At 38.7% G+C, this 27,117-nt stretch overlaps 4 protein-coding genes across 4 annotated transcripts in view; 1 reads left to right on the forward strand and 3 right to left on the reverse strand.

Moving 5' to 3' along the window:
• Positions 1-5,395: 5,395 nt before the first annotated feature.
• Positions 5,396-9,430, reverse strand: LOC144519004 (ferroportin). The gene is given in 8 exon segments (XM_078251887.1): positions 5,396-5,655; positions 6,034-6,708; positions 7,676-7,930; positions 8,105-8,231; positions 8,430-8,545; positions 8,846-9,005; positions 9,097-9,236; positions 9,328-9,430. Coding segments are annotated over 8 exon segments (1,836 nt in total).
• Positions 9,431-11,172: 1,742 nt separating this feature from the next.
• On the reverse strand, positions 11,173-16,529 carry LOC144518992 (sodium-dependent neutral amino acid transporter B(0)AT3-like). Its single transcript, XM_078251876.1, has 12 exons — positions 16,358-16,529; positions 15,063-15,203; positions 14,764-14,901; positions 14,472-14,653; positions 13,657-13,767; positions 13,448-13,560; positions 13,233-13,361; positions 12,656-12,812; positions 12,302-12,506; positions 11,706-11,865; positions 11,459-11,621; positions 11,173-11,367 (listed from the first exon to the last, which is right to left on the reverse strand). The coding sequence occupies exons 1-12, from the start codon at positions 16,527-16,529 to the stop codon at positions 11,173-11,175; spliced, it is 1,866 nt and encodes a 621-aa protein (XP_078108002.1).
• A 1,575-nt stretch (positions 16,530-18,104) lies between these two features.
• Positions 18,105-20,196, reverse strand: slc6a19b (solute carrier family 6 member 19b). The gene is given in 5 exon segments (XM_078251882.1): positions 18,105-18,172; positions 18,175-18,234; positions 18,314-18,518; positions 18,640-18,791; positions 20,124-20,196. Coding segments are annotated over 5 exon segments (558 nt in total).
• An 88-nt stretch (positions 20,197-20,284) lies between these two features.
• Positions 20,285-27,117, forward strand: part of fhod3b (formin homology 2 domain containing 3b) — a 106,339-nt gene continuing 99,506 nt past the window's right edge. Inside the window, 1 exon segment of the mRNA XM_078253155.1 lies at positions 20,285-20,803. Within this exon segment, the coding sequence (XP_078109281.1) occupies positions 20,639-20,803 (165 nt within the window). The 5' untranslated portion in view covers positions 20,285-20,638.

The following is a 27,117-nucleotide window of genomic DNA, read 5'->3' on the forward strand; positions in this document are numbered from 1 at the left end:
TAAAATACAGGAAATTAACTGAGAAGCAGCTCTGAGAGTATAAGCATACACATGTCAATTTTGGTAACCGATTACAAATGTGAATTGATTATCTATGGCTTTTGGACTGTTGGACAGACAAAACAATCAATCTAAAGACATAAAATTGTGCTGGGAAATATGATGGGCATTGTTTTTCTTCTGTTGTTTTATAGACTATACTGTTTGTAGATGTAGGGCTTAATCTATTGATCAGTCTGTAATGAATAAACTTCTCAATAAATCAGTTTAAATCGTTTGATCTCTAAAATGTCAGAATTGTCAAAAATTGTGATAGTGTCCATCACAGTTTCCGAAAGCCCAAGGTGATGATATAACTGCTGATTTTTTTAAGCTTTTGCTTGAAAAACAAATTGATTATGTAAATAGTTGCTAAATTCTTTTGTTGATCAAATAACCAATTAATTGACAGACTGTTTGATTATAATAACTACAAAACATAATATGAGTGTAGCCCTAATACCATCTTTTTTTTCTAAATAAGCTAAAGCCTTAAAGGTACCCTGGATTTTTAATGCCTTGTGGTGCTGTAGAGCAAATCTTTGTTGAGCAGTCCTGTTGTATCTTGTCTTCCACGAGTACAAAGTGTCTGTTTTTATTAAAGATCACTGACTTGTCAGACAGTAATTAAATTAAGCTTTTCAGTTGCTTAACGTAGTTACAGAAACACCAGCATTTGACCAAGATAAAGCAAGGACATTAATCCTTCCTCTAAACACTTTATCTATTAGCGTTATATCTGTTTCACCTCTGTCAGCAGTGTGATGCTTGACTGGGTCCTTCCAAAGCCATTCAATTGTGCTGCTGTTCCAAACTGCTGATACAGCAAACTGCAGAATGAGAAAAAGTCTCTTCTCTCTTGGTGGTGTTTCTCTTTCATGTGAGGTTGAGATCCATAATTCCACAATGCTCTTTTGTTCTTTCAAAGAAACTGATTGGGAAGATGCCCATTGCCCTTATATATACTGTATACAGTATGTCCTTAAAAGTGGATATCAGCCTATTTCTGCATAATTTTAGTTTAATAATTGTATCCTTCAATTCTTTATTGGCAATTGTTCATTATAGCCGGGCTCTATATATTCAAAATGTGCTCATAAAGCTTTCTCATCATTTGCTGCTTCAAGTTCAAATGAATAACGTAAGTGCTCTTAAAATAATCCTCATCTTATTGGTTATACAAAACTGACTTTTCTTGATTGAGAAAACATCCTTGATTTGAACATTTTTAGATAGTAAACCTAGCCCCTGTGATACTGTCTTTTAGCAGTAGTATATTCTATACTATTTCACCATTAAACCACCTTGTCTTCCTTCCGAGTGAATGTTCCTTAGTGAGACATGAGGACAACTCCCCCTTGAATGTGCTACCACTGACCCAGTTTCTCAAGTAAATGAATTGCAAAGTGAGATTGCCTAAAGTCAGACTTGTTAGCGAGCTTGCTCTAATATCGTTGTCTTTAACCAGGGACTACCATGACAACCATGGGAGGTACACTGTTACTGTAGGCCTACGGCGCTGCAAAAGAGTTCAAAAGTGATGAAACTCTATTGAGCTTGTTACTGTATACCGTTTCTAAAATAACACTAGTCAAGTAGGCCTACAGAAATTCAACAGCTGCACACTCTCATAAAATGAAAGACCATACTAAACAACAGGAATAGTGAAATCATCACATACAGTAGTGTATGAATGATGAACATAACATATTTTTATGCATTAGTACCTTACTATATATGTCAAGCACAAATCAAAATTACACATATTGACAAGAGAAATGTAATCCCTGGTAGTGTTCTTTCAGACATGCAACTAATTTGTGGGAAAAGATACACTGAAAAAAGCAGGTGCATTGAAAACACTGCTGTTTTTCTTCCATTTATAAATTCTTCAAAGACTTTTCTATCCAGCTGCTAAATATTCCATCTACGGTAGACTACTGCACAATAAAACAATATATTTTAACCTGGTTATATATATATATATATATATACCTGGACATATAGCTTACACTCATGAGCTATAATCGATATTTTTTATAATGAGAATGTAGGCAAATTTGTGATGCTGGGAGATGGGCCAATCACCAATTAAACCCAAAAAAGAAGGTCTGTCACTTCTGATTACCACCTTTGTTTGACTGAACAAGAGGAAATGTAGGCTAAAATCGTCTACACTGTTCAACACACGGATTATTGTTTCCAATGTGGATAAATTACTATAAAAGGAGCCACGGTACATTCAAAACATTGTAAGTCTTGTCAAAATATGGGTGACACAGGATCACAAGTTAAGTTTATGGCTGTGTAACGTTATATATAGCCCTCATTGATGTTGCTTTTGGGATTTGTAATGTCATTGCAGTGATAAATAATAAAAGCCTTATCATCTTACTAGTTAAAACATAAAACTGATGTGAGGAAAACGGTGTGCTGAGAACGGATACATTAAGGGATTTGGCTCAGATTACGTTTTTTTTCACCACTTTGCTAACGTTAACGTTAGACACCAGAGCTTGGCACAGCTGCACTACACAAAACCTAGACTCCTGCAAAGTTGCACAGGGCAGAAAATAGTTGGACTGTACCAATTCATTTTGCAGTCTGCAGTGCTCTGTAACGTTACTGCTTCCAGTAAGATAGTCTCCCACTCAAACAACAGTTCTTCCTGGAAAATTGCCTTAACCAGCCTACTCATGGCTACTGTTCATTACCAAGGTAACTACACTGTGCAGTGATTGTGATGGAAGCAGTTAGGGCTGTAACGGGATAGGGGTTTATATGGTGTCAGTCACTTCATCATCATATCGTGGACTGGAAACAAGATATTAAAATATGAGAGGCTTCCATTAATGTACATCTGGGTTTGTATGGCTAATAGAAGCCTCTCCACTATTCAGTAGGCTACTTGGGGTCACTGGAACTCCTTCCCAGTAAGCACGCATACGTTGCATGGTGGCAGTATTGCAGCTACCAATCATTTCTTGCCTCGTTGTAGGCTACATACTCGTCTTTGTTATTGACATTCATTGCTATTCAGTGCTTCTGGATACTGAAAATTCGATTAGGATGAGTTTACATCATGGGGATGTCGGACATTTCAGATGAGAATATCTGGAGTATAGTCTGGATTTCCATGTCCTTCAATTCTGGATGCTTTCCATCTTGTATGTCCTCATATGTCCTCCTCTGGATGATAGTCATCAATATCTAATTACTCTTGGATGGTGCTGACAATTTATAGAAAATCTGAGGATTAAGATAAGTTGTAAAGATACTGTGTGTGTATTGTGTATCATTTCTATGGTGATAATGCACAAAGGCCTAAAACCTTCCTATACTGGCATGGTGATGACCATTTAATGTGACATTGACCTCTACTGGCCACAAAAAGCCATTACATTTGTATATGGATACTGTACTTTTCTTGGCTTTGACATGTTTATGTCCTAAACATTTATATATTGTATACATGTATTATTTTGTCCTTGCAGTGTTTATCTTCATACAGTCTCCCCCTAACATACGAATACGTATGGGTATTTCTGCTAACAACCATTAGGCTATAGCTTTGTGGGTGCTACAGCTTATTCTGATCGACAATGAATTAACTTCACCTGTGGTAGGCTACTATACCTCAGGTTGTATAATGTAAGCTTTCTAGTATTTGGACTGCAAGTTCAGGTACTATTAAATGAAGTTGTCAGCAAAATCTTTGGTAACCCCTTGGGGGTTAAGGATTTTATGTCTACATATGCAGACTCCACAGGGGGCAGACAGTATTAAACCATGTGGCTCTCCGTTTTATTGGAATGATTCTAGTACTACCATTAGTCTAATTTTTAAAGGTTGAATTGAGGATTTCATTTGAGTGTCAGGCTGTGAATAGGGCCAAATGGATTTACAATGTTGTAAATTGAATTTTGCAGTGTATTTAGATTATTTAATGTAAATTAATCTAGTGTAGTATGTGCAGCACTTTCATTGACATTACATATATTTATAAATTGATTATTCTGATCAGAAGACTTGAGGCCAAAGATCATCTTCAGTCATCTTTATTATCTTAATTATCAGTCTGAAAAAATAGGACAACATATAATACAGAAATTTCACAGGAAAAGTATACAAATATATTGAGATGTGTTGCTGGTTGTATGACACAAGGTTAAACTTTGATGTTATTTCCACTGTACATGAAGGAAATATGAAAACATACAGTAGCTGAGAGTAATTCCCAAGTCATATTCCCAACAGTGTTCTTGTTCTTAGTTGAGGTAAGGTAATGTTTAGTTCATCAGAACTACAAAAGAATAAAAGCAAAGTGTAATACAACACTGCCAATAGCAGTGATCAACATTTGCTGTCAACATATAGGTATTACTGATTTCAAACATGTCACAAAATGAAGATTGCTTTCATCTTGGATTTCTATAAAACTATTAATATCACTCTTTATATGGGAAGGAAATAAAGTTTGGACACTATTTGTTTCATCTAAGTACACAAGCAATTAGAATAAAATAGTTTGCATTAAAGTTTGTCCATGGCATGATGTGATACTTTTTGTTGTTGTTATCCATAACCAAGGTTTACATGCATAAAAGAAAGGCAAATGTTTGCTTGATTCATCCACAGAGAAACAAACCAGGGGAAGGGAATACTTTGTCCTTTCACTTCTGTCCATTAAAAGGGGGGCTGCCTTTCAGATATTTTTTTCTAATGAAACAATTTCACATCAAGTTCCCTTTATGTTCCTTTTTGGACATCCTGGAATATTTCCAAGTGGACGGATCAGTAACATTGATGCCACTTGTAGAAGTACTGTCTCGTCTTGTTTGCATTTTCACTGTTAAGTTTTCCTCACAACACCAGTTCTTTACTGAGTGAAGGTTAGAAAAAGTGCTCCATCCATCCACCCTCCCATCCAAAAAGCTATGTAAGTTAACAGGCTTGTTTGATGAAAGTCTTTCAGGTTTTGCAAAGGCATGTGCTGGTGCCTTAGCCGCTACCTTTGTGTCCTGTTGTACATTAGATTAGGACATTTCCCCTGGAGGTACCATTGCTGCATTTATTGTAGCCACCTCAACTTATGTACACGAAGGGAGAGCGTGTCTCCCACTCTATTTCACCTGAGTTCTTGTTTGCTGCTGTGGCACATGGCCCTGCAGGAAGAAAGCAAACAAGGTGGGACAGGCACTTGATGTGTTGTGCTGAAATGAATGGCTAAGTCGGGAGTGGAGTGTTGCAATAAGATTGCTGACGGAATAGGAGGGAGACATTCATTTCACAGGTGCAGAGTGGAGTCAGTGCTGATAAGCATCTCTCGTCTGGATGTGTGGGCCATGTCTGCTCCTTATGTGTCGAGGCGGCGTTTTCTCTTGGCTTTGTGTGCGTACAGGAAGTACATAGTGTGCCCAGTGGTGATAAATAATACAGAAATGATAACTAGGATGCCAAAGTGCTGTGGCTGTGGAGCGGAGATGACCATGATGAAGTGAAGCAGATCCATCAGGTAATTCATGGAGCTCTGCACCCCATTTACCACACCCCTCTCTGACTCACAGATGTTCTCCTGCAGGAGCTGGGTCACTGTCAGGTCGAAGGACCAGAGACCTAAAACACAGATGTCATTGGGTTTTAAAAGATAACCTGGACTTTATTTGGTCAATAGTCATACTAATTGTATATAGCACTTTTCAAGCATTAAGCACAAAGTGCTTTCCAGATTAAAAGATTTACAAAATACAATACAAAATACATAACAGCTGTGCATTTATTCACTTCTTTACACAATTATTTAATTTATGGAAATAGTTTTATTGCCTAACATAGATGGCAATATGATAAGCTGATGTCAGCTGATAGTATCTGCAATGCCAATATATAGGGGAAGCCCTGTTGACAGTATTCCCATTAAGCCTATTGTATATCATGTACTCATTTAAGTTTTGGTGTCCATTGGAACCAGTCAGCTTTGGATGTCCTACTCACCAATGCGTGCTGTGATGACACCCAAGAACAGAAGGATAATGGAGATGTAAGATTCTGGCGCTGTGTCAGAGGGGACGTTGTCAAAGAGCACAGTGTTGTTGGTCCAGTGGATGGAGGAGCGGTCGGGTAGCAGTGGCTGATTGCTGCCCCCCCTCAGAGGATAAGTGTGTTTTTGCCTTTGGCTTGCCATCCCTCCAAGCTCAGAGGAGGAGTTGGAGGTAATGTAGGGCATCAGCAAGCTAAGATCCATAGGGCTGCCAGGGGCAAACACAGAGCACACACACAGCAGCAAGCAGCCCAGGTGAATGCAGCTTGAGATGATGCCTGTGTTAACCAGGCCATAGGACTTCCTGAGTCTTGTAAACATCACGGTGCCCATCAGCCCTGTGATAGCCGATACACCCATCAGCAGACTAAGGAGGGAGCCGCTTATGCCCTGAGTATATGCATAGCCAGTGGTGATGCAGTCAAAGCCCAGCACTGTGGTGTAGAGGAAAGCCAGACCCATTCCTGCCAAGAAGACAGGCTGGCGATAATAGGCCCTCCAGCCGTCCTTGCAGGTACTCACCAGCCAGCGAAACCTCCGGAAACACAGTGGCAGGTTGGTGATTTCTTTTAGGCGCAGGCCTGTGTTGCAGTTTCCTTCAGTCAGAGGTTGAGGTTGTGCAACATTACCTTCCCCTGATGAGAAAAAGGAATGTCATCCATCACTTCTGTTTATCAATAGTAAAGGCCCAATTGGTGTTGTGCAGCCTTTCTGCTCCATGTCATGTTAGAATCCAATTCATCTGTCAAATACAGACCGTCTACACTTATCTCCATGGGCTGCAAATGTAGACTATGTGGATTGTGTCAGTTGGGTGCTGTACATAAACTGAGGATTGTGTCTTCAAAAAACGAATGCTTCACTGAAGCTTTGGATCTTGATATTCTTGTTCTATAATGCCTTTAGTCATTTTAATGTGATTGTCTGTCTACTTTTATATGATATAGAATTAATGAACTTACAGCACTCATGTAGCCCACTGTAGAAGACGGCTCACAGCATTTTATAATTCAACAAATACTTCCTATAACAATCTGGAGAAATAGTATATTTTTGGATGTCATTTCAAATAACTTAAGTGTTTCAACTTTATTAGTAGTACTCTTCATGATGTCTACCCCCTAAATCCCTCCATAGAAGCGTTGTTTTCAACATTTGAATTGAATTTCAAAGCTCAAATTTTAGTTGATTATTAACACTTTCTCACTGAACTTTAAAAAAAGAAACCATTTTGATTTAAGTGGTGATAGAAGCTGAGGAGAATGGGATTTTAATGTATACTGTAGTTGTATACTAAAACTGATGCCAGCCAACATTGCATAATCACCCGCAGTTAACAGTAGATGCTGTATGTCGTCTCTACATTGCCAACTACAAGCAAGCATTGTTAACATATTTTAGCCTAATACACATTGTATAACTTTTTTTTTTTATAACTACAAGGTCACTTGGTATGTTTAGGACTCCATGATGCTCACTGGCCTTTATGCACATTTACGGTAAAACTCATACTCTAATAGCTAATAGCTACTAATAGCATTCTAAAGGTAAAATCTGGTAATACAGGGAAAGTCAGAAACAACACATAGTCTTTACCTTGTGACATTCTCCTCTCAACCCTCTGCAGAAACACCTGATCCACCTCCACCACGGGTGGTTTGACTGAAAGAGCAGGGACGATGCGGTACACCCGTGACAAGAAGAAGAACTCCACAATGAGAGACACAAGGTTCCAGCCCAGGATGAAGCCACAGCCAACTACATTGGAGGCCAGGGTCATGACCTGTCCCACTGCTAGTGGGGCCAGGATGTTAGTCACCTGATCTATCCGCCTCATGGTTGCATTCATTCCTTTTGTTAGGATCAAAGACACAGAGGTTAATGTGCTACCACTAGCAAGAGCAGAAACAGACCAATACCTGATATTCTCTGTAATTCAAGCATGTATTTGTGCCCAATCAGTGACGCGTGACAAACATGGAATGCAAACAAATATGTGTATTAACAGAGAATGGATCCCCTCACCAGCTAGGTGACCTCGGTTGTAGCCTGTGATAACCACAATCCAGTCCCTCTGAATGGCAATGGTCAGTGCTGTGCTTGCAAGGTTTGCCACATCTGCCAGGACGATCACCACCGTATAACAAACCACCTTGTGTAAGTTTTGCGATGCAACATGTTACTATGACAGCACAGAGTAGCCACAAGCTCAGAAGCAGCGACAACAGGGACACAGGACAGAGGGAACAACAGCAGCAATAACTCCTCCGTGTGATAATCATGGTGAGTATTCCATTTGCAGATCAACATGTGTCAAGTTATGAAATGTAATTATTAGTCAAATACTCACAGTAAGCCATCCATCCCAGATCTGTTCAATCCTTTGCTTATATGAGAACACCAACATGAGCACAATGCTACATACTGTCACTGAGATGTTCTGAATGAAAAGAGATGCATGTGCAACTAAAATAGGGGACAAAAAAAATTGTTTTAGACTCTCACAACATATTGTAGATGATATTCTCTGTAAAAAGTGAATCCTAGCCTTGACAGATGTGATACTTGTGCCTGAAGTCCTGCTGGTGTTAAGTCTAGCTATCATATCAGGGACTGATTTACACTTGAGACATCGGGTGAATGCAATTCACCCCCTGGCGGGATAGGAAACCAGCAGACTTCTGGGCCCAAGATTGAGATCCACTGATCTATATCACTGTTCTACGACATACTGCATGCAAAAAAATTCAAATGAGTGTTTCTTACCTTTATTCCTGGGATTGCGATCAACCCAGTCTCCAATCAAAGCCCCTAGCATGAGCACTGACCCAGCCACTACCAACCCAAAGACCGCAGTCAACAGCAGGTTACGGCCATACAGCTCAATCAGGAACACAGAAATTGCAAAGTGCCACATGCGGTCGCCCTGTTTAAAACAACATAAAAGGGCATGGTTATGTAATGTTTTGCAAGCTGCTGTCTGTATGCTGTCACACAGTTAACAGTAAGTGGACTACCTTGCAGTTATTTAAGATTCAATGTCTTATCTATTTCTCCAGGAATCTGTTTCTTCAGGAAATGATTCTTACCCACATAGACAATGCTCCACTGACATAGATGAGAAACTTGGGACCCTTGAGGTAGATAAGAGCTGAACCTTTCGAGGAAATGCATGAAAATCGAATAAGCACACATATTTGCTACAAATACATTGCACAAATTCTAATTGGATTTAAAGTTGACTTCACCTGGTATATTCCTCACTCTTTTAGCTCTTGCATCCCTGATGTCGTCAGCCTCAAACTCTACCACAACCCCACCACACTGTGAGGCGTCTGCTCGCTTAGACATTTCCTAGTGTCAAAGGATCATAGGTCAAAAAACTGTTGAACTTGTCGCACTCTTGTCCCCATTGTTAATAGTACAGTGTTTCATTACTGTATGTCACAGCATCACTTAGATGCTTTGAAAGACACCAAGGTTACATTGTTATTGATGACTACAAGAATGTTTAGACCCATTACTGGTTATCATACAATTGTATAGACAGCACCAAAAATCAACATGTTGCAATGTTGTATGCACTAATTAAATACAGAATTTATTTTACCTTATGCAACAAAAGTTGGTACACCGTGTCCTTTTGAACTCAGCAAACCTGCTGTAACCTCTTCAGTGGGTTTAATTAACACTGTAATATTATTATAAAGTATTCCACATCTAATGTACTTTACATCAGTCACTTAAAATTAGTTTTTTCTCAGAGGCATAAATAAAAACTGCCATTGGTCAACAAGTTAGATTGTGAATAAAATAAAATAAAGCAAAAGTGTGCCAAACTAACGTTTCGCAATAGCATTAGTGTGACACCTTGTATAGCTCTATAAACCGAGTCTTAAACCAACAATAATTCAAGCGTTCATAAGTCAATGCAGGGTCATCACCTTTGTTCGGATGTTCCACTCAATCCTTACTGTTGTTCCTCGATTATGTATCTTGTGCCATGTATCCTACATTGGGATGCTAGTCTTTCCTGAGAGCTGGAATTCAAGCTGTAGTTTTTTGAAAGGCTTAATAACATTGCAGTGTTCAAGTGCACCATTGTATGAAAGTGCCAGAAAAGCAGAACAGGCAGAGGGACAACAAAGGCAGCCAGCATATTCCAAAGCACGTGACACCGGGGGGACAATATCACTGTCCACCCACACCACAAAAAGGACGACTGTGTAACTCGTATGGCTCAAAATACACATGTGCGCATGATCAGTAAGCACATGCATGCACCTCACACACGCACACAAGCACAGTCCTACAACATACTCTCATACACCCACATGCACTGTTGACATGTGAAAAAGTTACATAAAGGACACATCATGCAACACTACATCACTCTTTCCACACTTGCAGGTAACAGAGGGTAGAGGCGATGATAATGTAAACCAAACATACAAACACAACATTGCTACAAATATCAGCTCATGCGGCATTTCCACTGAAAATCTTTGTGACATTTGTTTTTTTGAGAATGAATAAAGTGCTTATCACAACCCATTCAGAGAAGTTATCCATCACTCTCTCTTTCTTTCCATTCAAAACATCAACACAGGAAATTAACTGTTGTCTTCCTTTAATCAAATATTAACACAGACCTCATATTCAGTTCCAGCCTTTGGTGTTCTTTTGTTAATATTTTTCTCAGAGATATTGTCCTGCAGTGATTTGGTCTAGTAGGCAGTGTTCACATTTCCTTCACCAATATAAATGCACAGTTTTCATTTAGCAAATATACTGAAATTACAGCAAATTAATGTGTTTTAATTTAGCAAATATACAGAAATTTCAGCTCCTACTGCCAATATGTTATTCTAATGATAAAATCATGTTTACTGTATGTAATGTAATTAGAAGCTTGTAATACCATACTAATCAAAAGATAGAAAACATATGAAAGAAAGAATCAGTAAAAATCTTGTGTTTGCCTTTTGGTTTCCAAATGTAGAAGTTATTAAATGACAACATATGTCAAACGGTATGTAGCCTACCACTGGTAGTCCTGACCACCAATCAGATAAAGCAGCTAAACGCTTCCCTTACAATTCTCCATGACATAATTCATTTGCATATGGATTTTGGTTGTGCCTGTCCATGATGTACTTCTTCAGGAAGCCCATTAATTTGTAGAGAGCCACAAGAGGAATGGATACAACAGGAAGGACAGATAAGAGCACACAGATAACAAAAACCCATTCAGGATAGGGCTGAACATCAGCAAGGGGGAATTGCACCTGTAGGGGTAATGGATTGGAAAGTCAATGTCTTTTATTTCCTTATATTCTACGTAGTGATGATGAAGAGCTACTGTAAAATCTTTCTTACGTAATCTGGGTTCCAGGCGTTATATGTAGGTTGTTTTTCAGCCTCGACTACAACGTATGCCACAAAAACCACCAGAAGCATGAAGGGACTGATGAAACGCCAAGTGGCCTGCCAGTAGATGTTTGGTCTCCGACCTGACATCCATTCAATGTCGTCATTAAACCTGTGGGCAAATCGAAACCCTTTGTGAAATCATTCAATGTTTTTTATATTTCAAGTATAATGTTGACATGAATTAAAGTATTACTTGTTTATTCCATAGATGTATACCACACTAATGATCTCAAAGAATGCTATGATGAGCAGAGGCATGGATCCCACGTAGCTGTTGAAAATCTCCAGCCAGTAGTTTCCAGAGCCCAAAGTAAAGATTAGGGCCACAGTAAAGGAGGTGAGACATATTAACCCTATAAGCAAAAAAGAAAATATATTTTATTTCATGCTATGATGATTAATATGCTGGATTCACTAATGCGAGAACCTTTGCGGCCTACCTGCACTAAAGTAATTTTACAACCCATTCTCACCTTGAATACTTATGACAATATGTGTTTCACATGTGAATACATCATTTCACATCGAAAGAACATTTACAAAGGGTTCCTATCAAAACTAATGTATTGAAAAGGCACATTTACTTTGAATCAACAGATGGGCGTTTTACGTATGACGTGTGTAAGTGTGTCATAATTTATCCTTTATTAATCACTGTTATGTATAGAGAGTAAGAGCATGTTTTCCACCTAACTTTAAATATTATAATACAATACAAACAAGTGTTGTCGGTGCCCCAAATGCCATGATTGCAAACACTGTATGATGTTATCAGATCTTTTGGTTTACCTGTGAAAATTTCTTTAGGAATCCAGGGTGGAATCATGTGTAGGTCAAGCAGAGGAGTAAGGACCCCCTCTAGATTTCCAAACATAGAGGAGAGGCCCAGGCTGAAGAGCATGACAAAGAAGAGCACCGCCCACACCTGAGAGCCTGGCATTTTTATCACCGCCTCAGTGAACACAATGAAGGCCAGTCCGGTTCCAGAGGCGCTCTACAGGTAGGAAGTGAATGTGATACATGATCTCATACACAGCCATCTCAAAAACGTCATGGAGAAAGCTGTTAAAAGCAAAACTTTTAATATTTTTTTAATATTTAAAATAAACTTTTAAATTTTTAATAGTAATGGATGTACTGTACCTGGTCCAGGAAAGTCTGCAGGTTGCATGTCTTTAGATTGAGGCTTTTGACCTCCGAGGGATCAGTTGTGTTGAGATACTTGAACCAGTCGTCATAGTTTTCAAGGGTTATGTTCTCATCCCCAATGTTGAATGAATTAGTCAATCTCAGTATGTTCCTAAAATCAACAAGACATTTAATGAGTTAACACTACTATAAGTGTCACTGCTGATAATTATAACTAGGGCTGAAAATCTATTTATTAATTAACTGAGAAAATAGAAAATGTCTTTTTTTTGTACTGGTTAACTGATAAATCATTTAAGTAAAAACAAACTGTTACAATGTTGAAAGAGTGTTTTGTATTAAACCACAAACAGACGTTGTTTTTTTTATGTTTGACTAATATTGAAGTGGTGTCTATATAGTCACAGCAGTCAAAATGATTTGGGGTCTGACAGCTTGTTATATAATATTATATTATTATAATTATGATTATTATATAATCATCAGTTGCACATCTAATAATAATACTGTATAATTATCAAGCTAAATATAATGTACTAAAGCACACCATACTTACCTATATGGTACTTACCATTTTTTGCAGTCATTGTAGTTTTCATTTGCTTTAAATCCAAGAATTGCAAAAATAGGAATTGATGCATAAATTGACGTAAAACTGTTCACACATCCAACAATTAGGGCATCTCTCTCACAGTTATTCCTGCAAAGATAAAATATAGTTTTTATTTTATTTTTGGACATTACATTGTCTTTCATGAATGAAAAATGTGTTCAAAAGTTTCTTACTTTTGAGCATTGTAACTGGAAAAAGCAATAAGTCCCCCAAAGGCCAAAGACAAAGAGAAAAAGATCTGAGTAGCAGCATCCAACCAGACCTTAGGGTTTTTCAGGGTTTCCCACTGTAATGAAAATATAAATTGCTAGTTAGATATCACATTTTACTATTTAATTATTGTCATGCCATTATTTCAATATGAAACTAAAGACAAACTTACATTTGGAGTGAAGAGATATATTAAGCCATCTGTGGCCCCAGCCAGAGTCAATGATCTGACCAAGAAGATGGTCAGAACAAGATACGGAAAGGTGGCTGTGACATAAATAGCCTGTTGAAAATGTTTTGATGCTGATTAAATATTTCATATTCACATCCGATAGAATTAGTAGAATTAGAGTTTTTTTAACCATCTGTATGCACTCCCATTTAACTGAAGTAAAATTAAAACGTTGTCAACTTGCAGGTGGTTTTGTAAGGGTGTTTTTAAGAGCCTCGCAAGGTTAGAGAGCTCTAAACACTTGAGTTACTGTCACTTGTCAAGATAATAAACATCAATCTTCCATCCATCACCTTTATCGCCTTTAATGCAGCCTCTACCAGGATGCATAATATATGTGAAAAAACATCCTGCGTACTGCTTTTGCTGAACTTATTGTTACTCTGCTGTTTTGGAGACAGCAGGTTTGTCTAGCTGTTAACGGTTTGATTTGTAAATGGCATGCATAGTGAATATCTGCCAAGTTAAGGCCAGATTTGTATTTGAGCAAATTGACGGGATTTACAGTGGGATGCACTTCTCTCTTTCAGCCTTACATGACTAAGGATGATAAGGAAGCTGCATTTTGTTTCTAGTGCATAGTCCATTTCATATTCATGTCTTTTTAGCTCATGTAATCTGTGTGAGGAAAGCCAGTTTTACTCTCATGGTTCCAACATGTTGCCATGAAATGCTGGTATCTAGGCTAGAAAATATAACAAATGGATATGACAATACAAATGATTTTTTAGCATTTCATCAAACAGGTACATTACCTTCCCAATAGTCTCAATTCCACGTATGAAGCAGATGTACACGAGGCACCAAGCAGATGCAAGACACAGCACTAGCCACCACTGTACGGATCCGCTGGTCTCAATGTTAGGTGTAATGTTCAGTGTTTCACGATACCAGAAATAGTTCACAGGTGAGCTCTTTTCACATTCACTTACCCAGCCTGCATCAAAGACATTATTCATCATGATTAATAAATGGGACTGTCTGTCTTTTACTGGTTATTATTCAACATGTATTGTTAATTTATATTATCATGATGTAAGAAATTACCAGTCAGATTCAAATTGAATGGGCAGTCCCTCCAGGGAAGTTGATTTTGAAAGGAGTGGAAGAAGTACCAGAGGATCCAGGCCAAGATCATGTTGTAGAACAGACCAACTAGGAAGGACACTACCAAGGAAGCCACACCTGTGTGTACACATTGACATTATTCACCAAGAAATGTAGACTATGTATATTACGGATGGCAATGACGCAGGTTTTACACAACTTTATGTTTCAAAGTACATTCCCCTTTTTTTGGCATCTTGCTTTTCTGAGTAATGTTTATAGATATCAAACCTTCTCACCTAAACCTCCCAGATAAGGGGAGATTGAATTCCACACTCCAACACTTCCCATGCGGAGTCGTTGTCCGATGGCCAGTTCCATGTGCAGCAGAGGAAGTCCCTCAAACACCAAGGCAATGGCATAAGGAATTAGAAACGCTCCTTAATATAAAACAAATTTAAAAGTGATAATAAAGGCCAAAGTTATTGTGACAACTGACAATAAAACCATAAGCATGAGTGTCTCAGTAAGTTATTGACTTCACCTTAATAAACATTGGTCTTGCCTTTATGGTTGAAGGTCATTCAGTTTCTGATTACTGAACATTTTACTATCAATAAGCAGTGCTTTATCACATTCACTCATATCCAGGAATAGATCTTAACACCAGTCATGCAGTGTAACTGTTTTTCCCTCATCATTTTACTAATTCATTGCATATTTTGGCCATCATTGTATGGAGTAGTGAAAACCTTTTGACCTATTTTTTATTGGGTTGATTAAGTTTGTATATTAGTTAACCATCTGGTCAGACAGGTTTCTAGATTAACTTTCACTGGAAAAATTGAAATCATTCAAGTAATTTTTTGATCACAGGCAAAGGACCAATACCAAACAAAGAAGATAAATCACTGATGACATGTTGACAGTCACATAAACAGTTTTTATAGATAAGTACTGTAAATGTGGAAGTGATGCTTGACAAATTGACATTGAAGTGAATTAAATCAAGTTCTTATTTTAATGATTTATTAAAATTAATCAAGATGATTAGCTACTTTATCTTGAAAAGTTAGTCAGAAACATCTGTTGTGTGCTGGAAAAACAAGATGATTATAGCAGGAAATCATAGTAAAGTCATAACTCCAACCATATCTCAGTCATGCCACACGTGAAAATATATAAAGTAAGTAAGGTAATGGTTAAAAAAGCTGATAGGAAAACTCGGAATGTCAAAAACAAGGAGTGACTATTGTGTTATCGTGCCACATCGCAGTACAACTGTTTGTCTGGAGTATGTTTCTATGTGCCTCTGTCTGGGGAAATTTAAGAAAATACAATTATCTTGGTGAGAAACGTTGTTGTTTCAAGAAATGTTTCTTGTTATTTTCATAACTTATGGGAATAAAAAATGATTAAAGAAATAATTCAGTTTTTTAATAACGGCAACAGTTTTATCAAGAAAGCCTTTGGATTATTGACTGCAAAATATTTCTCGTCATGGAAATCAAATCAAAAAAAATATTTGCCAGACTGTCCAACTTTACTTTTTGTTTTAACATCTCAAAGCACACTGTAAATGAAATGCTCTTACCTCCGCCATAGATTTGACACAAATATGGAAATCTCCACACATTGCCAAGTCCCACAGCAAAACCGATGCAGGTTAGCAAATACTGAACTTTATTGTCCCATTTTGGTCTTTCAACGATCTCTTTAAGTCCATCAACCTGCGTCTGCTCAGGACTTTCAGCGTCTCTATCCATCACTTGTTTGTCCTTTATGTTATTTCAGTATATTTTACGTGGCAAATCTTTTTAAGTCTGACTTGTCCACTCTGTCTGAAGAGAAGGGGAGGACCTGGTGACTTGTTACCTGTTTGTAGACAAGGAGCAACATTTGCTTTATCAGCCCCATTTTTCTTGTTAGCTCTTGAAGCTGTGTGAACAATGTGGTTTGTTTGTTTAATAATAAGCCCTCGTGTAGAGTAAAGTGCATGATATGATTTGGGAACAGAGGTGATAACAGTTGATTGTAATACAATGTACTCTTGCCTTTTTAATGTATTATCTGATACAGTTTACATTACTGTTATTTGCACACAGTCTGGGTTATTTCAGTAAGAGGTAATTAATAAACTCAGACAGACCTCAATCATTCACACTAATTATTCTTAACTGGAAAACACAGAGTAGAGTCAAACAGCACACATAGTGTCAATCAGTTTTATTTTATTACAGACAAATGCCGAAGCTAAGGGATTTAAAATAACAATATGCAGCTGATTTAATCAATATCTAATTTACTTCTCAAATATGTCACAGTAGTGCCCCCAGCTGGACAGATGGGTGCACCTTCATTACATGACTTAAAGTCAGCTTCCTTCTGGGGTAGCACCTCCTCTCATTCTCAAATAGAATAATCAAGGAAAACAGGAAACAGACCAACCTTAAGGCAAATTGTTATGTAGCTGTGTCTTTTGAATTTTGCAGCTTTCCATATTGTCACCTGATTCACTGCTAAGAAGTGAGCGCTGTCACAGGTGGCTGAGGAAACAGGGAGCTCTGTTCAGAAAAGCTATGCCTTCTACTTTAAAATTGCGTCGATTAAACCATGATAGCAACCACTTAAATGTTCTTGAAAAAGAGAAAAATAAAACATTGGGGATTTTACCACAATATTAGGCTGTGGATTTTTTGCTCTCATTGTTCATTTGAATTTGGTCAGAGATATTATCAAGATGTAGCTTATCCCTCTTCTTTGACTTTAAGCATTTCCAGACACAAACTAAAGGCACAGCAAGACTGGGTATCCCTGCCAATATGAAAATGATCGCATAGATCCAGACTGGATATGGCTTTTCTTCCAGTGTGGGGAATGTATTCTGCAAAGACAAAAAAAAAAAGCTATATCTTGAGTTTTCAGTGACGAGTGTATGTTTTAGAAGATCAATAGCCGTAATTGATCATGAGATCATCAAGAGATCATCTCAACATAAAATCTTATTTACCGATTCAGGATTCCAGGCTTTGTAAACGATCTTTTCAAAAACTTTAGTGACGAAGTCAAAGACCAAGATGATAAACATGATGAGCGGGCTGATGACTCTCCATGACGCCTGCCAGAAGAAGTTGGGTTTGTGTCCAATCATGAACTTAATATCATCATTGAACCTATAGGAGGACAGTGACACACATATTGTATTGTCAAACAAGCTTCCCTTAATAAAGGTGGTGCAATAATAGTGTGGGTTGCTTGTGATACCATGCTATAATTGTGTTCCTCTCATCTCTTAATTGATGAAAGACATAAACAGTTACATAAAACAATCTATTTTAATATCACCTGTCTATCCCATATATGTACACCACTGAGATCATCTCGCAGAATGCAACAACTAGCAGAGGGAATAGCTTCCTGAGCCTTGGATAAATATCAGACCCACCAGACAGCAGAGCATGCACGTTACACCTGATGGAGAGCAAAGAGTTGATACAATATACCAGAAATCCTTATTTATATAAAATGAGAGAATCCATGTGGGAGTTACCAGTGACAATCTCTTTTGGCCATGTCTTAGGGAAAACATTGGGGTCTTGCAGTGGTACTAGAACTCCCTCAATGTTACCAAACATAGAAGACAGGCCGAGACAGAAAAGCATTATGAAGAAAAGGACGGCCCACAACGGTGAGAGGGGCATCTTGGTGATAGCTTCAGTGAACACAATGAAGGCTAAACCAGTTCCTTCAACTCCCTAGGCCCAAACACAGCACAGTGTTATAGCAAAGCATGGCAGGGATCATGTTACAAAAATAAACGTTGGTTAAGTTTCCACTAAAAGGGAAGCTGTTGTCCTGGTGCATACATAATCTTACCTCACTGAGAAAAGTATTTAAGTTGCAGGTCTTAAGATCCAGCTGTTGAAAAACCTCAGGGTGTGTTGCATTAAGACGCTGAACAACCTGATTGTAGTTGCTGTCAGTGATGTTGCCCTCAGGAAGCTAAAACACATTTAGTAATGATGTTTCTGAAGCGCAAAATGTGTTAGATTAAAAAGGTTTTTACAGTCAATGTACCGCTGAAGAAAAAAAATATTGAACTGGTTAAATGTATAATTTGACACACAAATTATGATTTTTTATTATATATTATGTGAAAATGCTAAAAATATCTTTTCAATTCCTTTAACATTAGATACTTAATTAATGTGTTCTGCAGACCAGTGTTATTGCTAAAATGAATTAAAAAAATACATCTGGTGTGAAGAGAAACTTAACTCCATTCAAAGAGCCCTTCAGGGTCAAACCTCTGATCAGAAAAATTGTCAGCACCACGTAGGGAAGGGTCGAAGTCACATACACAGCCTTAGAAAAAATTAAGACCACATTGCTTCCACCTGTCCATAGATACTGCTCCCTGGCCTGGAAACAGGCATGCTACAGTATGGCAAGAGTTTTGTTCCAGCTCTGCAATAGTGGCATTCGTCAGAATACATTGATAAATGAAAGGTGCTATGTGTATAGGTATGTGTGTGGATGTGATGTCTCTCATGTTGTCATGTTGTGGTATACAATGTATTTATGTATCTATTTATGTGAGGCCTGTATACAAACATTTCCTTGTTAAAGGACAATACATAATCTATCTATTTACAGTCAGTCATTCATTAGCTGTTTATGCTTCACAGGAAGAGTTAGGCAATTGTTTTTCTTTGACAAATAGCCTACAATAAACCCTTACCATACCTAGAGATTGGCATGGGGTACTTTCCATAAAATCATCTCTCAATGCAAATCAAACCAACTATTAGGCTAATTGAAATAAAACCATGCCAATCTCTAGGTATGGTGAAGGGCATGTGATGATGTGGGGCAATTTTAATTCCAAAGGCAAAGGGAACTTTATCAGGATGCATTGTATCCTGGATCCATGAAATAACTGGCCTTTAAAAATAAAAATCTGCCAACCTCTATGGGAATTTAACATAGGGGTGTACTTACTTATGACCCCTGTATTTTGAGAAAGAACATTTATTTATTTACGATACATTATTCATTCACAAACAAAATTGGTGTCCTTAAAGGTTGGATTTTTCCTATTTTTTTTAATTAAGGCATTAAGATCAATTTCCAAAAGTTTATTTTTTTATTCCTCTTTTTAGTCAACTTTAGCATGGGTGTCCTAATTTTTTCACATGACTGTATCTATCTATCTATCTATCTATCTATCTATCTATCTATCTATCTATCTATCTATCTATCTATCTATCTATCTATCTATCTGTCTGACGGCTCTGTCTACTATACGTACGGTAGTTTTTCAGGTTTTAACTGATTAGGCTACATCGCGCGCTGCCAACGTTGAGTCGCTGCCAGCTTCGGTGCAGCGTTTTTTTGTGTGTGCTTCTCATATTCGCCACTGGAGGCCGCCATTGCGCCTGTAATATGAGCTGAGTCGGCCGGCTGGGGTCTGGCTGCTGTGTCCCCTGGCTGAGTTTATGCTTGAGGAGGGAGCCGCTTCCCATCGCTCTCACAGACCAGGCGCCAAGTGTAGCAGTCCCGTCCGCAGTCTGCCTCCGCACCTCTGACGCCCGCTGTGCCCATGGATACTGCCGCCCCGCTCATTTCCATACCCCACTGACTAACCGTATCTCTCAACGAGGTACCCTGGATATTTACTTCTGAACTGTTGTGTTCACTGTCCTGTGTCCCCTGCGCTGCGTGACGCGAATGGAGAAGGTCCAAGGATAACAGAGGGTGCAGGATTTTGCTACTGCAGAAGACCTGCCGGTAGTTCGCTGCCCGCCTGTCTGTCAGAGGCTGTGGTGTCGCATCCAATATTTTCATTATCTAAATCGCCTTGCATGGATGCATCATGGCTACGTTTATATGCCGGGTACAGTTCTTAGATGATACTGATCCATTTAACAGCACCAATTTCCCCGAGCCCACCAGGCCACCTCTGTACACTTTCAGGGAAGATATTCCTCTGATAAATCAGATTGCTGGAGTCCACAGGCTGCTTAAAGCACCGCATAAGGTAGGCTATGCAGTATACTTATTAATGTCTTGATTTTGTTTTTGTTCATGTCTCTTTAAATGAGCTTAGTGCAAAGTTAACACCCACAAAATGCTCAATTAATAATTATCTTGGACATGTTGATGGGGTTACTACCAAACAAACCTAATGGACCATTTTAGAGCTGGTGACTTGAAGCAGCTTGCTGTTATGGGATACTGATGGAGCATCAACATGCATTCAGGCATTGCAGGCACAGTGTCAGTAAGATATGCCTATATAATGACATTTTGGAGTATTTAGTGGCTTTAGGTAATGTTGAAATGACGAAGACAGGAATCTGTTCATGTTTACACCAACACTAATCCCATCACTTTGACCTGTTTCCTCGTGTTATCCGTTAGCTAGACTTAGGGAGATCTTTAAAAAAAATTGTGTAAGAGAAAAGAAACGAAGGAAACAAGTAATGCAAATGTGATATACTCAATGTATCAATAATGGTTGTTTGTTTACTATTAACCTTCCCTCAAGTTTCAGTTGGGTGCTTCTTGTCTTAAACTGAGAAAAAAAATGTTAAAACATTTTTTTCATGGAAAAGGAGCCAACTTTGCATTTGTCTGTGCCAACCATGAATGGGCAGGCTTGAAGTCCATGTAGGAAACCACTTCTGCTATTGTCACTTCACACAGCCCCAGTTGGAGTTAGGGAGGGTCAAATGCCCAGTTGGTCAATTGATGAGGGATGGAAGCTCCATAGGGTAATTCCCCACCCGGATTGTCCTAGATCTGGGGATTTAAATTTGCAACCATCTGATCTCAACACAACTTCTGAATCCACTTGTATCTAAACACAACACGTTTCCATCATTTTGTTATGTGCTTACCTTTTTGGCTGTCATTTCCTTAGTCAAAAGCAGAATGCATTTTGGTGTACCTCTACATTGTTGTGGTTGGTCAGCTGCTGCATCTCATCGGCCTTCATTTAGCTTGAAGAGGTGAAACGGTACACATTGCTAAAGTTGGCCTTCCAAACATCCAGAACTGCACAGCCAGTTTCGAGCAGCTCAAAATAACTGAATGCTCCACTTTGGTATGGTGTAAATTGCCTTGTTTAAGTTTCCTAAAGAAAGCCAGTGATAAATAATGTAAACCTGAAGCCCATTTTCTAGTTTCTTTTTCTTTTAGAGGCCTCTGAATGCTATATCTCTTGAGAAATGACTGCTTCTGCCTTTTGATTAGATTATGTGCATCCAAACACATTTTCTAAAGGCCTCATCTACCGACCTTCAAATTTAAACAAAGCAAAGGGGCCCATAGCATCTGAGGTTGAGTCTTTTATTGAGTATTCATCTTAGTCTGTCTGGGAAGTCGCGTAAATAGAAAGTTAATTAGGGTCTTCCTTCATTCTGTCAGATCAGTGGTACTCCATCTTGTTTGAGTAGAGCTGGTAAGATAAGTCATGGAAGCCTCAGGATGCTGTGGATCACCACAAGCCTGGCTCTCATTCTGCAGCCCACTCAGTCTGACCAGCAGGATGGGATGGGAACACTTTCCACTGTTTGAGAGAGGAGAGGGAAGCGGGCAGTATTAAAAACACAAACAAAGAGCTGATGTACTTTGCACAGTCGACTGGTCTCAGTTTAGCAGTAGGCCAGCTGGACCGCAAACTAGACAGAGAGGGAGTACCCGTGGTAGCCTCTGCAGCGCCTAGTTAGTGAGACTTGGTCATATGGGCATTTGTGGTAAGCAGTAACTTGAAGGAGCAGCCCTTGTGCTTTTCATAAAAAATAACAGGTGAATGACAAGACTGTCACCACAGCTCTCTGACTCACACCCTCAAAAGTTTGAAGAAGTGACTTTGGTGCGACCCTGTAAAAGCCTTTGGCAGCAAATCTGTTGTCTTTGAGCTCCGTCTCAATGTAGCAGGTCAATCTAGTATAAATAGCATGCTGCTAACACATGGTGCCGAGGGAGTCAAAACAGCAAGCATATGCTGTCTCTGGGCTGTTCCTGTCAGTTTCAGTCTGCAGTCTCAAGAGGGGTGATCTGTACGTGTGTGTGCGGTTGTTGTTTATACGTGTGCGTGTGTTTGTGTGTGTTGTATTGGTTTTGTACATGAGGTGGCACTGTGGCTATGATGCTGTACAAAGTCAAACATCAATTACCAGTAACTGTTTGAGGTTCAAACATCAAAAGCCGTTATGACCAAGGATTATATTTTACAACAACAAGGATTCAAACTGTAAATGCTTGTTGTGTAGCAACGACAGCTTTGTCAGGACAGCAGACACACTTAGTCAGTTTTTCACCCTGTGACCTTTTGGAAAATGCCATGCCACCATGCATTATAATGCAGTATGTAATGTATTGCAGTAGCACTGTTGAGTACTCTAAGAGTTATAATGGATATTTCACACTTGTAATCTGGTGTTTGTGATAAAGAAATCAATATTCATCCTTACCATGTATAGCTGTAGCATCTTATTTATAAACAAGCTTTTCTGTTGCTTCTGTAGATGGAAAGTATGACTAGTCATTACCTGACTCAGTCTTTTTATTCTACATGAATAATGCATTATCCGTGTCAGATGACAAATGGCTGTTCAGAATACATATTACTCCAAATATGCTGGTAATGTCCTTGTAAATCAATAGATCAATAGTCCTTCAAATGCTTTCTTCTCTGTCAATGTTTTGTAGTTTGCGGCTTGATGGCCTTGAGGCCTGGCATCGGATTGCAAAGCAGTATTCAAGGGAGGGAAAATGTGGCTATGTCTTGGAGAATGGACTCTCACTTTACCAATTTCAATTTTTGGGCCGTTTTTTCCCCCTAAGAAATTACAGAGTCCCATAATGAGAAGTTATGTTAAATGCTGTAAAATACAGGTTCCTCCTTCATGCCTGTCAGAGCTCCTTTGAATTCTTTTACACATTGTTATGCAGAGTTGAGGTTTTGCTGGTCTCTGCATTTTTGGAGGGTTGTCTCAGCAGAGGGCTCCTTTCAGAAGAATGCAGCATCCGTGGACAGACTCATCCTTGCATGCTTGACAGAAAGTAAGATTACTGTTGTGGTTTCTCTTTCATGCATCGAGTGTGTTTTAATGAGTTATAAATCACTTGCCTTTGGAGAAAGACCACAAATACCATCCTCACCTTTATCAAACAAACTAAGCTTTTAGAGTGGCTTACTGTAATTCCTCTCGTTTGATTTAGAGTACGGTGTAGTTTACAGACAAAGATGTGTAAGGTTGGCTAACACCGGGTTAGCATTTGCACAGAACTGTAAAACTATGTAAAATACAATGTTAGGCTATTGAGTTTCAAATGTGCAACTTCCACACAATATGTTATCTCATTCCAAAGACATTTGGAGTGAGATAGCAGTTTTAAATTGGAAATTGCATGGTGTTTTATTTTTAGCTCTTTCTGCTTTAACTGCCTCCCTGGTCAGTGGACCACAGTATGGTGGTTGAAGGGAGAGGCCAGACCTCAGTGTGAGAGCAGAGCACTTGTGGTAACTTTTCTGGACTTGGCCATCACAGGCCACCGTGGGTTCAAGTCCTGGGCGGGGGACAGCTAAGGAAGTCACTGCTACTGATAATCTGGTAGTACTGTTCCTGGATTAAGGGCCATTTATGTGCATCAACCTGGCGCGGTTATACATGGCAACACTTGTTATCAGTAATCCAGGTTGATTATATAATGAAATCCTAAAGTGGCACCAGTTGGAGGATGGATATATGAATACATGGATGAGCAGAAGGATGTACAGATGGGGACTGATTAATGGCAGACTTGCATAGTTCACTTTGGCTTTTCCGCTTTTGGTCTGTGAGTCAAAACCCTGTGTGGCGAAATTGCATTTCTTGATTCCACAGCTAATTACTGGCTACGGCTGCAAATTCAGCCCAATGTTTTGTCTATTTCAGGTTGTGATACAGAGCATAAAACTGAAAGAGAACCAACATTTGTTTGCCCTTTTAGCCAATCCACAAGTACCAAAAGTATAATTTAAATAACTGGTACATGTAAAAAGAGTAAAAAGAAAATACTGTAATAATAAATCTGATTGATGTGACAGTATGTGTACCCAATTCACAAAAACTCTTACACTTGCAAAATATTTGATCTTTTTCTCAGTATTATAAGTGATATTTTTTCAGCTTGCAGCATTTTATTTGAAAGAAACAGAAGAAGTGATAGTTAGAATTAGCAGTGATCGAGAACACCTTGAAGAGAAACTAAAGAATAGGGACTAGAAATCTCAGACTTCTTAAAATGAAAATGGTTCCAGGTGGTTACATGGCAAGAAATCACACCAAATATGTGACACAAGCACGTGAAAAATGAATGAATGAATAAACTAAACTAATTAATCCCTGAATACAAACAAGTTTTCCTTTGTGTGGTTCAGTGTCAAACACATTATTTAGTCCCCAGCCACTGGTCAGCCTATATGATTTAGTGTGTCTTCTCCTTCATGCTACATTTTTAATATTACTGTCACACATTATTTATAAGGCATGTCAGTCCATAGGCATAAAAATAGTGGGCCTAATTTTGGCCCTTATGCCTGGATTTCCTGTCCATCCAGAATCTGTCCTGTAATCTGGAGACGCACTTGCTTCCCTCCTCTGCCTCTGTACAGTATAGCTTTGTTTTTTTGCCTACCTGTCTCCCTTTCTCTCTTATGTACTAACTAAGGCTTAATCACTTGCCTTAGGTAGAATTAGGATCTACTGAGCAACTAAAGTTTTCTGTGTATGTTTACTGTGTCAGCATTGTGCTTCGCCTCATCTTTGGTCTCTCAAAATGAAGATGTTCAGGCCTATAATCTCTTTGACTATTATATTACCAATAATCTTTTGGTCTGCCATACATGGGAAGCAAACAAGACAGCTCAGAGTCAAAGAGAGGGAGAGAGAGAGTTGGAGGAAGAGTGAGAGTTATCCTAACCAACCACATGTTTTGTTTCACTTCTCAAATATGACACAGTCTTTGAGTGCTGCAGTGCAGTAATACGAACAGAGTGGCTGAACAGATCAAAGCCATCAGACCCATAATGTCTTTCCCAGCCTTTCTCCTTCACGTTTAATTAAGTTACTGTCATATGTGGGAGGAAATTGAACAGCATCAGATCTTGCAATAACCAGTCTAATTTAAAAAGCACATGGTTTTACATGTTACATATACAGTATGTTTACCTGTGTTGCTCTTCTTGTAAGAGAAAAGAATCTTGCAGGCTGCTTATTTGGAATGTGTAAATAGTCATTTGTATCATAGCCTTTGCCAGCTTACAAAGCCCTCAATGTGGGCTGACAAGAGATGACAAATATACTGAGTTCAGTATATTTATGGACTGTACAGTATACGGTTGTTTTAGATACCCTGGCTGTTGATGGAGCAGAGCAGTGCCACTCTCTTCGCTTAAGTCATGTGTTTGCCCTCCAGTAATTGTATTTGTTTTCCTGTCCTCTGCTTCACCGCTGGAGCCGCTGTCCCGTGGAGCTGTCAGACTTTGAATATAAATAGGTTAATATCTCCAATTTGGAGGTCAACCAGACAAGTGAACAGACACAGACTCATTCCTCATCTCCTTGACCACAGTCAGCTGTTGACAACTATTCAAGACCAGACAAATCATACCTCTTCTGCAAAATCATCTTGTGTGATGATAGTTTATCACTTATCAGACAGGGAGAGCCAACAGATAAGAGGCACCAGATTCTGCCAAATCTGTAGGACTTCTCTCCAACCTTGCCATGCTTGTCATTGTAGAGTGCAGACAGGAGCTGATAAAATAACTTTCTATGATCCACTGCCGACTAGACATAAACCTCATACACTATGCATTTGCCCATTGACCTATTAAAAAGAACACCGTTATGTTTTGTATAATACCACCATAACTAACATGAGCATGTCTTGTTATTGCAACTGCTGTTGTGATTTAAAGAATAAAAGTCTTACTACATCGTGATTAATATGAACTTATATTTTGCTTGAAACATAGACATTCAACACAGTCATCCTTCTGCAAACCAACCTCTTCAGAGCTCTATGCCATTTAAAAAAAAACAAAAAAACATTAAACTTCTGTAGATAGATTTTTTTCCCTCACAGCTTTGGAAAGGTTGACTGTGCCTAATTTTGATACCATACATGGTCATGGTTGTAACAAGGTACTGAGTCTCCAATTGTGTTGAACTTGTTTAGCTGTAGTAATGTGTGGGTTCTGAGCAGTGTCAGAAATGAAGGGGGGCAAAGGGCAAAAATGCCCCAGCAAATCTCAGAATGCCCCTAGAAAATGTGATTAAGGGGCAAAAATTGTCTCTA

This window comes from Sander vitreus, chromosome 6 (genome assembly GCF_031162955.1).
Source record: "Sander vitreus isolate 19-12246 chromosome 6, sanVit1, whole genome shotgun sequence".
NCBI lineage: Eukaryota > Metazoa > Chordata > Actinopteri > Perciformes > Percidae > Sander > Sander vitreus.

Bases quoted from the DNA above. Each gene is read 5' to 3' on its own strand.
- LOC144518992 (XM_078251876.1), bottom strand. From the start codon at position 16,529: ATGGATAGAGACGCTGAAAGTCCTGAGCAGACGCAGGTTGATGGACTT. The intron at 13,768-14,471 runs GTAATGTACCTG...CATTTTCAACAG, and splicing joins GAATTGAGACTATTGGGAAG to GCTATTTATGTCACAGCCAC. The intron at 11,866-12,301 runs GTAAACCAAAAG...TTTTGCTTATAG, and splicing joins TCCTAAAGAAATTTTCACAG to GGTTAATATGTCTCACCTCC.